The 13,949-nt window shown below is 43.8% G+C and overlaps 3 protein-coding genes across 5 annotated transcripts in view; 1 reads left to right on the top strand and 2 right to left on the bottom strand.

Annotated features, from left to right (window-relative positions):
* Positions 1–440: 440 nt before the first annotated feature.
* Positions 441–3,690, bottom strand: pgrmc1 (progesterone receptor membrane component 1). The gene is made up of 3 exons (XM_030360897.1): positions 3,334–3,690; positions 2,242–2,397; positions 441–1,866 (listed from the first exon to the last, which is right to left on the bottom strand). The coding sequence occupies exons 1-3, from the start codon at positions 3,626–3,628 to the stop codon at positions 1,772–1,774; spliced, it is 546 nt and encodes a 181-aa protein (XP_030216757.1). The 5' UTR covers positions 3,629–3,690; the 3' UTR covers positions 441–1,771.
* An 81-nt stretch (positions 3,691–3,771) lies between these two features.
* rab24 (RAB24, member RAS oncogene family) lies at positions 3,772–9,500 on the top strand. 2 transcript variants are annotated; one of them, XM_030360896.1, is made up of 10 exons: positions 3,772–4,051; positions 4,188–4,402; positions 4,533–4,728; positions 5,053–5,121; positions 5,316–5,394; positions 6,794–6,861; positions 7,161–7,260; positions 7,497–7,547; positions 7,809–7,868; positions 8,129–9,500. In XM_030360896.1, the coding sequence occupies exons 3-10, from the start codon at positions 4,612–4,614 to the stop codon at positions 8,194–8,196; spliced, it is 612 nt and encodes a 203-aa protein (XP_030216756.1). In that variant the 5' UTR covers positions 3,772–4,051; positions 4,188–4,402; positions 4,533–4,611; the 3' UTR covers positions 8,197–9,500. The 2 variants fall into 2 exon arrangements, with proteins under 2 accessions (XP_030216756.1, XP_030216755.1); XM_030360895.1 differs by having other exon boundaries at positions 3,772–4,402.
* The window catches only part of nsd1b (nuclear receptor binding SET domain protein 1b), a 24,846-nt gene continuing 20,235 nt past the window's right edge, over positions 9,339–13,949 (bottom strand). For both annotated transcript variants that reach the window (XM_030360893.1, XM_030360894.1), the window contains exon 24: positions 9,339–13,603. In XM_030360893.1, coding sequence (XP_030216753.1) covers positions 12,903–13,603 — 701 coding nt within the window. In that variant the 3' untranslated portion in view covers positions 9,339–12,902. The remainder of the gene's footprint in view (positions 13,604–13,949) is intronic.

Raw genomic sequence — 13,949 nt, 5'->3', positions numbered from 1 at the left:
TAACGAACAATAAAAAATTGCCACGGGATAATAACCAACATGTAAAAAAACCCACGATCCATTGTATAGTGATCCTTTGCTAAGTATTTGTTGATATATTTGATGATAGTTCATGAATAAATATCTAAAAATGAATATGAACTAGGTTAAGTTCAAATTAAGGACATGTATTGCAGTACATTTAAGGGAGTCAGTTGGCATAGTCTGAATTCTTTCCTGTAGCCAACGTCCGCTCCAAAACACAAGCCAAGAAAGAAAAAGGACGCACCTTTCATCTCAAAATCCAAGACTGATTCTTACTCCTTTCCACTCTATTTCCAGTCAGTTTACTTTCAAACCAATGTTTTATCCTCACCGGCTTTTATCATACCACCAACTGCACTAACGGGTGCTAATCATCAGACAACACTGATTAGTGGGAATTAAAAAGAACAAACAACTTCATTTTCTACAAACCTTTTATTTCACTTTCTCTTGAATTATCCAGCGGTTTGAAATAATGAGATAACAAGTCTTTATAGTTCCACTGCTAGTCTCTCTAAAAAAAGAGTCCAGCGATAACAATTGGCCGCTTTAAAAACACCAAGTGTCCTGTCAGCATACGTTCATTAACCAGAAAACAAATAGCATGAGCCTTTAACCAAAATGAACATGAGGTGTATGTGATAATACAATAACAAAACACATGTTGCTATATGAGACTGCAATACTACCATACACTGCAGACGAGTGAAAGATCAAAGTTCTCTGCAGGTCATAAAAGAGAGATAAGTGCTGGGGACGACAACGTATTTACCTAAACAATCAAATTCACGCCAGGTTTATTGAGATACTTTTTTCACAGGAACATTTGGACTAATCCGATGCATGAAGTACAGCATGAAATACTGCCAATCAACAAACCCACTTCCTGAATTTAGTAGGCTCCAACATGGAGGGAAAGAAATAAAAAGGAATGTTTACAACAAGCCGGGACAGAATTCTACATTAAGTCTCTCATTATCTTACAAAAACTGCTGGATTCATTGTTTAGCACACCTTAACTACCAAACAGGGGGTCTTACCATTAAAAATGAGTGGCATATGTTGAGCCTTTAAAGGCAAAATAGTCCAACCGTGGATATTTACATATGTTTTCGGAACATGGAACTTTAATTACTACTTGGAGCAAAACTTTGTGTGGGGAATTATATCTCTGAAAACAGACGTTTGCAAGTGTTATTTCTTACGGATGAAAATTGAGTCCAATGATTGTTTTGGGGCAGGCATGTCCATAACCGAGTGTTGGTTATGACTGTACAGTATAATCAAAGTCTAGTCAAACAAATCCTAAACAGCTTTTCAATGCTCCAATAGTCTACAGTATACAAATCAATTTGACAATAGAACAGTCCATAATCCTTTAACTCATTAAAAAGGGAGTCGGTCAGTATAATGGCTAAAACAATAGTTGAAGCCACTATCTGGAGATCAATATTTGATCTCCCCATTAATCAGTTGGATTAATGTCACAAGACGTTCCAACCATTTCACTGCAACACCCACCTCAACTCTGTTCGACAGTTTTTAAAAAGGGAGTCTGTGAAATAGAAATATCTAGAACCCAGATAATAATATTTACATGTCAATTCATAAACATATTAAAATCTAGATCAGTTACAAAGGACACATAGGAGGCGAGAGGATGAGTGTCTAACAAAAGGCAGTCATTATCGTAATAGTCACCGAGAGAGTTAAGGCATATAGGGACTCTTGAGAGCAAACAGAGCCACTAGTCTGTCTTCTTGTCCTTCGTCTCCTCGTCGTCGGTGTACTCCGTGGGTTCATCGCCCGGCTTCAGGAGTTTGCCGATATAGTCGTACTTTTCTGAAGGGGGAAAAGGAGAAGAGTGGGAACAACGGTCACATTTAGTGATGCTGGGTCCAATCGGCCTCCCCGGTTTAGGACTTTTCAGCCAATGTCAATCCTTGTATGAAAGCATTTAAAATAAACTCCTAGTGTGTGATTGAGTGAGTGTTGGTGACTTTTCTTCTGAGAAATGTACTTATTGTAAGTCACTTTTGATAAAAGCATCCGCTAAATGCCCTAAATGTAAAAGTGAAGTGTAAATGAAGGAGTGAGTGTTGAAGTTCACAAGAATGGTAGTCCAAGGAGTTTTAAAGTTGTTTTTTCGAAAAGTAGTATAGTAGTACAACTGTATAACTTGTTTTAGAGGGGAGATACTGGTTGTTCTGTACTCACGGGTGAACTGGGTCTCCCACTCGCTCAGGCTCTCCTGCTGCATGGAGTTGAGGTCCGACAAATCGTCGTGCTCGTCTTTCAGCGCCTCCTTGTCCAGGCAGAACGTTGCCAATCCTCTGGAAGCATCTCTGCCGGCAAATACTCCATAAGGGCCCTCTGCCAACAAACAAGGAACAACAGAGGAAAGTCAACAAAACAACAAGGACAAAAACCTCATTCAATATTGACAGAAGAATATGACATGGAGAAAAAAAAGACAGGAAAATGCATCGGATCCTCTTAAGAAACAAATTGAGAGCTCTTTAAAAATACAAACATGGGTTCCATAACGACCACACAGAAAACCTTTAACAATGTAGAAGTTTTGACAATGGGCCTACAAACAAGTGGTATCAAATACAACTAATTCAACAACTCCACTACAGAAAACCCTGTTCCCAAGGAAACACCTTTCACCTTTGTGTTGCGTCATGCAAACTATGGCCATTTGGTCAAGATAAGTAACAGACGGTACCATGGGCTCTTGCAGTATATGCAAAAGTTTCCGTTTCAGACTCTAGATCCAAAAATACTCTGCTGCAAGCGTGGCATTTGCATTCAATAATGCATAACTAAATGACAAAATTCAATTTCCTAATTTTGGTAACTATTAACTCTGGACCGAGTCCATGGAAGGCAAAGGTTTTGATGTGACGTGACAGTGCGAGATCAATTCGGTGAGAGGTTAATCACTCAACCGTGCAAACCCTACGCTGCACGAAGGACAGGGCAACTGCAGAGATCGCCTGTTGTGAAATAGCGTCGGACTGAAGCATAAACTGGACAGGGGGAGTGGCGCTAACCCAAAAATTCTCCAATACTTAGAATAATGCAATTTAATGCCAACAAAAATCTGCTCACAATTTACGTTCAGGTGTTTTTCTCTAGGCCTACCTGACAAGAACGCAAGAAAGCCATGTGGGGTTGTTTTTTGGCAAAGGAGACATTTGTCACAAAAAAAAGAAAAGTGCAAATTATAATGCGAAGTTGTGTTTACGAGCATGCGATTTTAAAATAGAAAATAAACCACGTTCGTGTGTGCGTTTACGTTACCTGGTCCATAGAACTTTTTCCCACGAGTCACGTCGAATACTTTGTTATTGACAGCCATGAGAATCCTTGGGTTTATGAGACCATCGTATGGCTTCAGCTCAGACAAGGTAAAATCTCTTTTTTTGAGTTTGGGCAGCTGTGGTTCCACCTCCCCTAGGTCTATCGGGGTGTCGCCTTTAAAGATCTTATACAGAAGAAACAAGCACAGAGCAAGCAGGCACAGATTCAACGGGGACGTAAAGATCTCTTGCAGAATTCCAGGCGAAGTTTTCTCGCTTTCCTCGACGTCATCCATGTTCGCTTCTCTGTGCGCTATGCTGCTGGGAGGAAGAGGGACGACTGGACATTAATGGGACAAACCACGGGTCGTGCGCATGCGCAGCGGTATATCTACCGAGACATTGGCTTATTGTTCTACCAATCGGATAACTTTGATTATTTACACACGGAACATGTTTATTTTACGTATAGTTGCGTATGTATCAAGCGCTGCTCGAACGATTATATTTACTGGATTAAAAAAAAAGCGAACTATTTTCCCCAAAGTATTCAAGACGTCACTGTGTGAAGTCATCCCATCCGTTGTGTGTCACATGTAACGCCGCGCATCCGCTTAATGGAAACCGCCGTGAGGAGATGTTTAGTTCCTCCCGACCCAACGCTCCCGAGTAGTTCGTTCTGTATAGCCGGTTAACTTTAACATTGTTTGGTACATGATGTATGTCATCCCTTCTATCCATTCTTTAGACCGCCACGTACATGTCCGCAGTCACTTCTTTTTGAGGTTATTGACGGAACTGTGTTTTGTTGTGATGTCGCTCAGAGGACATTTTTAACTTGTTTGTTGATTTCAGATATTGCGCAACGGTGGCAACAGTCCGCTGGGCTAGCTTGGCGATATCCTTCACCCCGGAGCAGAGATGACACACAGGGCTTTCGCTTTCAATCGATTTCGGTAGCTGGAATAATCATTGATCATCATCATAATTTGTTAAGCATTGGTTGTACTCGTCTTCTACCGACTCGGTAGTCATCGGATGTAGTTTGAGATTCGACTGATTTGATTCAGGTAAGTTTTCTGGCAGTCGTTATGTCACACCGTTTAATAGGTTTACGTTTGAAACGGTATTCCACCTGGTTTGATTTAAATAATATTAATTTGATTTGCCCCTTCTCTACACGTCGGATTGCACACACAGCGCATCGAGGGACCCCTGTCGGCTCGGTTCTGCTTCTCTTCCCTGCGTCCCCATCCCGGCCCGGTGTGTCCACACCACTATGAGTGCGATGCGGGTTGATACCAAAGTTGTCATGTTGGGGAAAGAGAGTGTCGGCAAGACGAGCCTGGTGGAGAGATACGTCCACCACCGCTTTCTCGTCGGGCCTTACCAGAACGTGAGTGTCAGCTCATGTTTTTCCTTCTCTGCTTGACTTGTGGTGTTACTAATTGGCGGTTTCAACTTACAGTATTTATTCCTCTTTTAGAAAATGATATTCTTATAATAAAAATGGGTTGTGGAAGTGCTTTGTCAAAAAAAGATGCAAGCAGAACTGCCTTCTGCTCAGTAATTCTCCTTACTTTCAGGAAGGCTTAATCATATTTTCCAATCATACGACACAATCCAAACGGTATTGAATTATTTGTACGGTAATCCCTGTCATGCCTTATCTTTAGATTATGTCTTTGTTGAGACGTTTCCTCTATTCGCTCTCTGACAGACGATTGGAGCCGCTTTCGTTGCCAAACCCATTCAAGTAGGGGACAAGGTAGTCACCCTGGGAATATGGGTAAGTTTGGTAAACATCACCACATTTGACGGGTGGGTGCCCGTCAAATAGGGTGCCTTTTTCCATAGGGTGACTTTTTCCCCCTATTGCAGTCACTCTTCTTGGTCTGGTCCTTTTGGTGTCTGCTGTCTAAGTGTTTATTTGCTGCTCCCTTCTCCTCCCTGTTGTAATCTTTAATCTCTGTGTCGGGGCAGGACACTGCTGGGTCTGAGCGCTACGAGGCCATGAGCAGGATCTACTACAGAGGCGCCAGGGCGGCCGTCGTCTGCTACGGTCAGTCCCGCTCTGTCTTTACCAACACCTTGCGGCCTCCCAATCATTACATCCCTCGGGCCGGCGCTTCGCTCCTTTTTATAACAAGAGGGTTATTGATTAGTGGCTTCGCCGTTTTATCTGATAGGAAACCTCTGACCTCCTCTGTTGAGGCGCGGTTCATGCAAAATAAGGCGTTCTCCATTGAAAACAACACAGACAAGGCTTGATCGATTTTATGCTCGTAGCATCGCTGAGGCTTAACAGAGGTTCACTTTGAGGGGGGACTTAAAAAGCCACTGAACGCGCGACTCCAGTCCCAGTGAGTTAGTTTTACCGTCTCATAGCCACCAAATCATTATAGGGTTAAAACGGTGTTCTTAGTTCCTCCGTCATTCTAGTTTGATTTAATTTGGCTTCGTAATGTATGTATGCATTTGGTGTCTGGCTACTTCGGTAATAGTGACTAACGGTACAATACAGAATGCTGTGTAAACACACTTTCCACCACCTCCATCACACACACACACACACACGCACACACACACACACACACACACACACACACACACACACACACACACACACACACACACACACACACAGTGCTCACATGACAAGGCTAATCCGCAATAGTTCCATATTATTTGTTACGTTTATTTGAAGTACATTCAAACAAACCAAAACCTAATCTCTGTGATGTTGGTTCTGCTTAGTTATTGTCCGTTATCATACAAAAAAGAAGGATGTATTGGCTACATAGTTCTGCAAAAATGCAACATCTTCTCGGGTAAATTAACTCTAAAAAGTGAACACGCAGTACAATTTGTTGTAATAGAAGCAAAATACCTTTTTGAGAAGCTGCTTTCTTACTACCTTGAATGTTTTATTTTTCAGCCGTACTTTCATTATGAAATTAAACCGGGCAGTTGTTCATAAATTATCCAGCACTTACCAGTCAAACGTGGTGCTATTCAATGTTAATATTCTACACCGGGACACAGCTGTTTTTAACACAGGGGCCTGCCGCTTTTAAAGATGTCTGCCTCAGGGCCAGCCACTACTGGAGGGGAATTCCAGAGATAGCTAAAGAAACAAGATAATGAAATCTCTCGACCGTGATCAAACGTAACTGAACATTCCTCTCTTAGGACAGCGCCGTGGCCTGTGTGCAGAGACCGGTGCGACAGAGTTGTTGTTAATGTCTGGAGTGGCTGTACACTTTATAGTCGCAGGTTAACGATACACGTGTTAGCTTCTGTGCTTTTGATGTTGTTGAGGTAGCATCCCTGTGTTGGGTTAAAGGTACCTAAAAACCGGGCCTACTTTAAACCTAGATAGCTATCGAGGGTGGTGACTGGTTCTACTGGAGCCATGTTGTTCACCAGGACCAACATGCATGTGTTGTTGTGGTTTCTAGATCTCACAGACAGCAGCAGTTTCCAGCGGGCGCGGTTCTGGGTGAAGGAGCTCCAGAACTGCGAGGAGGTGAGTTTGTGTTTTTGACATTTGTGAGTTTTCTATATAAAATATATAGACAAGAGCATTAAAGTGTTGATTGTATCACACCTCCATTTTCTCCACTGATTAGATTCTTCTCGATAAGTAGGCGGTACGTGTGTGCTGTTACTCATTACATCACTCGCTTTTTTTAAAGACATTTCATAGGAGATACTGACTTAAAAGGGAGATAATAGATAGTGACTCTTTTCATTAAATTAGTTGAATTGAAAATTAAATTATTTTGAAAATGACAACGTGTGTCCGTGTGTCCATCTGTCTTACAGCACTGCAAGATCTACCTGTGCGGTACCAAGAACGACCTGGTACAGGCAGACAGAGGCCTGCGTCAGATAGACTTCCACGATGCCCAGGACTTTGCTGAAGGTACATCTCCCTCTCCAGCCGAATTTAGGCTACGTTTTGCTGAAGCTTTGACAGCGAAACAAAGGACCACAACCACACTGGGATTCTCAATGACACGAGACTGAGCTTAACTTGTTCCGCTCAGTCTGGTGCTAGGCTAATGTTGGCATCGGCTCATGTCGGGAGACAGCAGGGGGGGGGGGGGGGGGGGAGACTACCCTCCGATGAGTAACGCCCAAACTCTTTCCCCCTTGCAGAGATCGGAGCGCAGCTCTATGAGACATCTAGTAAGACTGGAAATAATGTTGGTGAGTCATGCCTGTTAAGGGTCGCGCCGTATGGCCAGGCTCAAGTAATACCTCCAAAAGGTATAATTAGTTATTATTTGCAGTAACCAAACATTCAGATCATACCTGGCTAGCCCTACTTGGTTTGATTTATTTTTTTGTATTGGCTGTTAAGACTGATCCAAATGGTGTGCGTGTGTGTGTGTGTGTGTGTGTGTGTGTTTGTAGTGTAAAGGATGAACCACTAATTTTCTTGCTTTCTGTGGCGGCCTATTCAAACAGATGAGTTATTCCAGAGGATTGCAGAGGAATACAGCGACTCCGCCTTCCAGTATATGTCAAGTGAGAGAATACTTTTATATAAATGGACCAACTAATTTGAATTAGTTAAAAACCCTAACCCATACAAAAATGCAGTGTATGAAATTGAGTAAGCGAATAGCTGCTTAACTGGCATATACAGAAGAGGTGCTAAACTGTGGACATTGAACATCCTCTGAAGATAATTATCAACTGTGTTACGCTAATACCTGTCCTCCGGAACACAGGAAGAGGATTCCTAACGGTGTTGCGTTAAACTCTGTCCTCTGCTCTCTCGACAGACGAGGCTGGTGTGGACCTGAGCCAAAAGAAGGACTCCTATTTCTACTCTTGTTGCCATAACAACTGACTGTAAGGGATGAGGGGTCACAGTGGGAATGCCCCTCAGGAGGAGTTTCAAGTCTGAGCCAAGAGCCTGGAATCACCACCAAGGAGAGGGGAAAAGGGGGAGGGACGAAGGAAGGAAGGAAGGACGTTCTTTGGCTCATCGCTGGAATCTCATTGGTGGTTTGACTCGAGCGAAAGAGGCTTCTTGGGGGACGAGACTTGAGATGGCGCACCGATCCCAGGGCCTGGTTTCACATTGTTCTCACTTTCATTTGAAGACTTGTGGGTGTTTTTTAGTTTTTTTCCAGAAACCTCTGAACTCATCTAAAACAAGTGTGGTGGAGGGGTGGTTTTCCTCCTGTTTATGATGTTAGGCTTTGTTTGTTTTTTTTGTGAGTGTTTACATCCCTGGAAACGAAATGCGCCTAATTTTATCATGTACACGCCATGGTGGACTCATTCAAATCTTGACCAACAATTGTGAAGCCATTATTTTAAGCTATGTAAAAAACACAAAGGAAAAAACAACGTTTGGCAGATCTTTGTGTTAAAGTGTTGAGACATTAATAAATAAAAGTTCACTGGCGTGTTTTAAAAATAATGTATGAATGCTGCAGTAACACTTTGAACTTGCTGGAAGAAATACATTTGTGTGAGAGAGACTTAAGTTTACAGTGTCAATGGGTCTCCCCTCCAGATATCATCATCTGACACACAGGTTTTACCAACACAGGAAACCCATGAGTGTTGTCACAGTTAAGTAACTGCAATGCCAAATGACTGCTACACTTTACTTACACTGCTTTGGTCCCAAGCATTACGAACAACCTACAACTGTTGCTTTTGCCTTTGTAGGAGTTGCTGCATTATTGTACACTCCTTTCTATGATAAAGTGTCAATTAGTCAATATTTTGATGCCATTTTTTTTTTTGTTCAGCCCCCGATGCTTTTGTTTACTGTTCTGGAATATTAAGAGCATACTCCATAAATGAGTTTTATGACACATGGAAGGATTTGTCACAACCTGTTGTGTTTAGTTAGCTGTTGTGTTATTTCATTCATTGTATTTATTTTAGCCCCACAATTCTTATTTTCTTTTGGATTGTAGTGCATATTGTGGGCCAGGCAACAGTATCTGGGAAAAACTGGAAAGTAAGTTTCAATGGATTTGTTATGCATTTAAGGATATTTGCCAAATTCCAAAGTCCAAATCATAAAACTAAAATTGCCAAACAAAAGGAAAAAATGTTACAAATGATGCATACGTTGAGCTGTGATACTCTTGGAATGTCAATTATCAAAAATAAACTTCAGTTTAAAAAAGCTGTTTGAGATGGGGAAACAGTGACGTCAGATTTCTGATGAAATGGCTTGCGGTCTACACGGTGCTAGGATTATGCACCTGGCTCTTTCGCAGCACGGGGAACTGAGTGGACTTCCTCTCCATGTGTGAGCACAGGCCGACATCGTTATCGTAGTATTTTAAACACCGGATGCAGGAGTACGTCAGGTTTAGTATCCACACCCATCATCACTAATCGACTTGAGTAATAAAAAAAAAAGAAGTAATTATCAGACAATGTAGTTTCGTCACCAGCCATTTCTTTCTTGTTGCCTCGAAAGAAATCAGAACTGGTAAAAAAATTCGCAGACCCTTTAGAGGACCAGCCACTTCACAAAGAAAGAGGAGAGACCGAAAAAGAGAACACGCTGTAACCAGAGACCTTTAGACCCTTCAGGGCCGTTAGCGAGACTGCAGTGCTCCGCCTTTTATGGTTCGGTATAAAAGAGCCCACTGCTACAGGGAACATGATCATTAATACCAAGAGGCTAAGCGGGACACCATGCCGACCTTAGGTTGTGTAGTCAATGGCAGCCGTTTGCAGCATCTTGTGAGGAAAGGGGCAAAACAACCGGAGCTGTCGTCGAGGTTTTCCAGTTTTTTTTATGATCAGGGAGGATTGTTCTAATGATGCTGTTTCATAGTCTAACTGTACTAAGAAATTATGCACAATAACACGATGTACCCATTATTGCTCCCAATGATTCAGCTATGAGAACCACCATGGTGCAGAACTGTCGCTCTAGGATACGTAGACCATCGCTACCATGGCAACATTGCCATGATTTACATCATCATACCTCCATCATCAATTTGTACCACTCTATAAAGATTTACTCAGAGCCATGTAGAGATGGATTTACTGATTTGTGTCTAATCCAAGCAAACATAATGCGCATTATTTTCATATGCATCTTTTCGTGCAAAAAATGTTCACTAAACTCTTCAAGGTGTTCAACAAAACTAATGGTACCAACTGACTCAAACGATTACTGTTTCTTGTGATTGAGAAACCATGACTTATCATGGGGTATTTTTTAATTGAGAAGTAGGTCAAACTGTCGAAATAAAGAAATGTACCTCTACTGTGTTTATCTCTTGATTCCTTATTCATTCATGATGGATTTGTGATCCACCAGACACCAGGAGGGAATTCCATGATTTAGTAATTTCCTTCCGTTACACTTTACTAAAACGGTGAGTGGAGCACTTTTCGGTCAAAGAGCCCAGACACTGGGTTCTCCATTTCATCTTCATAAAACAAAGTACAATAATTGGATTAATACAAGCTGGCTCACTCAGTCACAACACTGACCAGTCAAGGGAAAATAAAAGATAACAAATAAACCAAAACGACGTGAAAGACATATCTATGCTTCATGGAGACCAAACACATTGACCATTTAGCACGACAGCCCAGAGTCACAGCAGTGAAATGTCCCTGACCCAAACAGACAACTGGACTGGTTACAGAGACAAAAATTATTACTTATATTATGTCTCCCGTTCTCTCCTGTGAGCAGTCCTATAGAAATAAGCCCATTAGACACTTGCTGGGGAAATAAATATCAAGAATGTATTCAGACTCTCATCAAATACAACAGCATGCCTCTTGTCAACAAACAAACAAAACCAAATGTGATCCACTGCAACAATTGCATTTTTCAATGGTCAATCCAATAGATATACAACTTAAGTCGCCACCATTAAGTGCTCTACATATTTCTTGAATATGCGGCCTCAATAATAAGAATCTCATTATAAACAATACTATATTGTTTGATTAGAATTAAGGCAAATTAGAGATAATACGTCTATATTATACAAGATATACTGTTTTAAATGTTTAGTGTCTCTGATGGACACTGACTGGGGTGTGCATGGAACAATGGGAGCGGTAGGCTAAAGCTAACGGCTAACGTCAGCAGTGCCAGGTGGAAGTGGTGGAAAGGGTGTCATATTTTCCTCATTGTAGAAAGATTAAAACAGGGATGGATTGCTGTCCAGGAAAACCAACGGGGGGCACAAGAAAACGATGGGGATGGAACATCAGCATTATCTTCCTAATGTGTACAAGGGAGGAGCCACTACAAATTTAAATGCTCTTTTACACTTAAATAAATCAACAGAATACCAATTCATTTGGCGGCCGTTTGAAATCGCACAAGCACACGGTTGAATGTCCATTTAAAAATGTCAGGGTAACGTCACTACGATGACACTCAAGGTAAATATTCACACAGCCGGAGGAACAACACCTGTGTCTGTAGCTAAGCTGTAGGTTGCCATGGTGTCGTTTGGGTTACAGGTTGGGGCAGGTGGGAGATAAAATGGAGGAGAAGTAAACGCTATGGTGGCTGAGCATAGCGTGTTGGTCAGACATGGTCCATTGATCTGCCAGTGGGGAGATAGCTATTGTGCATAGCAGCAGGTTTAGGGGTCATCAGCGCTAAAGTCTAGAAAGGAGCATAACAATACTTTCACTCACACACGCACACACACACACACACACACACGCGCACACGCACACACACACACACACACACACACACACACACACACACACACAAAGCCAAACGTCCACGCAACAGCTGCTGGATTTAGCATTGCTAACCAACTAGCACTGCACTCTGCAGGCCCCACGCTCCCATCCGCTAACAAGGACTCCAAATGAACAGCAGCTACGTAGCGGCTACATAGCATGGACCATGCTGGGTCTGCATGGCAATGGAGAAGTCATTTTGAGCCACGTTGAAAAGACACAAACCAATTGCACAAGTGGCCTTGCCCTCTGAATGAATGACACCAAAGTCATTGACAGCAAACACCAGGACAATCCAGAAAGTGACAAGACAGCTTCTTTGACACACACACACACACACACACACACACACACACACACACACACACACACACACACACACACACACACACACACACACACACACACACACACACACACACACACACACACACACACACACACACACGATAAAACTAAATGGAGCTATGATAACGATTTTCATGAGTCCAGGTTTGAAATATTAGATACACATTTTTCTTAACCGTCCTCTCTTCCTCCATATCAAGGTGCAAACGACGTCAGTGTGTGCAAAGTCACCAACAAGTCCAGGTCATAGTCCCTTCCCACCCCAACCCACCCCTCCCCAAGCACAAAGGTCTCAACAGATCCACTATCTCGTTAGGCAGACTGTGTCACACGCGACGCAAGAAGTGTCCACCGACTAGTGTTCTGCTCTTAGTGATTCATGTCTGTTGCCCCCCCTCCCACGAAAATGCTCCGACACAGGCGATTCCCGCGTGGGCTGTGATAGGTCCGCATTTAGATCCAGCGCAGTACCTAGAAAGACATTGCTTTGCAATATCACTCTTCTTCTTCTTCCTCTTCCTCCTCTTCTTCTTCTTCTTCTTCCTCCTCTTCTTCCTCTTCTTCCTCCTCCTCCTCCTCCTCCTCCTCCTCCTCCTCACTGATGTCGAGATACTCAAACTCTCCTCCAGGCTCCGCTTGGACATTCCTGTTCTGTCCATCTCCTCCTCCTCCATCTCCTCCCCCTCCTCCCCCCTCCACCTCCCCCTCCTCCTCCTCCAAGAGCTCCTCCTCCGCCACGTCCCTCTCCTCCTCGTACGAGGAGATGGGCGAGTACTGCGGGACGGAGAGCAGCGCAGGCGGGCTGCAGGGCCGCACCGCAGGGGGCGGGGCCGGCGGCGAGGGGCCCATAGCGGCACGGGCGGCGGCGGCGGCGGCGGGCCCCGGCGCGGAGAGGCGGGGCGAGGGCTGGGAGGCCCCGGGGCCGGCGCGGGTCATCTCGGGCACCGCGAGCGGAGGGGCGACGTCCGACGCCGGGCCCCCACCAGCGTCGGGTGTGTACTCCCGGATCTCCCCGGGCTCCAGCGGGTCGGGCCCGCACGGGTCGTGCTCGCTGCAGCACAGCTTGCCGTCCAGCTTGGAGATGAAGAGCAGGCCGTCGCGGTGCTGGGCGCAGTAGGAGCTGGGGCACATCTCGCAGAACGACGCCGCCTCCTTGGTGCAGATGTCGCACTGGTGCCACGGGCACTCCCAGCGGCCTGGGATACGTACGCGGGCGCGGAGGAACGCAGACACGCGCACACAGACACACACACACACACCCAGAAACACACACAGACACACAGGACACATTAGAAAACGATTGGAAAGGTGTTGAACATTAACATCCTGACTGTAACGACGGCGATACATTTTTTTCACCTTCTTATGACAAATGTACTTTGTAGGTCGCTTTGGATAGGAAGCGTCTGCCAAATGTCCTGAATGTAAATGTAATATTTATTTATGTTTAGGTTTACTTCCTGAAAGGTTGCGCTGTCAGGTTTCAAAGAGGACTACTTGGGGATAAATCTCCTCACAGTAGTGATAGCAATGCTATCATAA

Source organism: Gadus morhua, chromosome 7 (genome assembly GCF_902167405.1).
Source record: "Gadus morhua chromosome 7, gadMor3.0, whole genome shotgun sequence".
NCBI classification, from domain to species: Eukaryota; Metazoa; Chordata; class Actinopteri; order Gadiformes; family Gadidae; genus Gadus; species Gadus morhua.
This window is presented reverse-complemented; position numbering and strand designations above follow the sequence as displayed.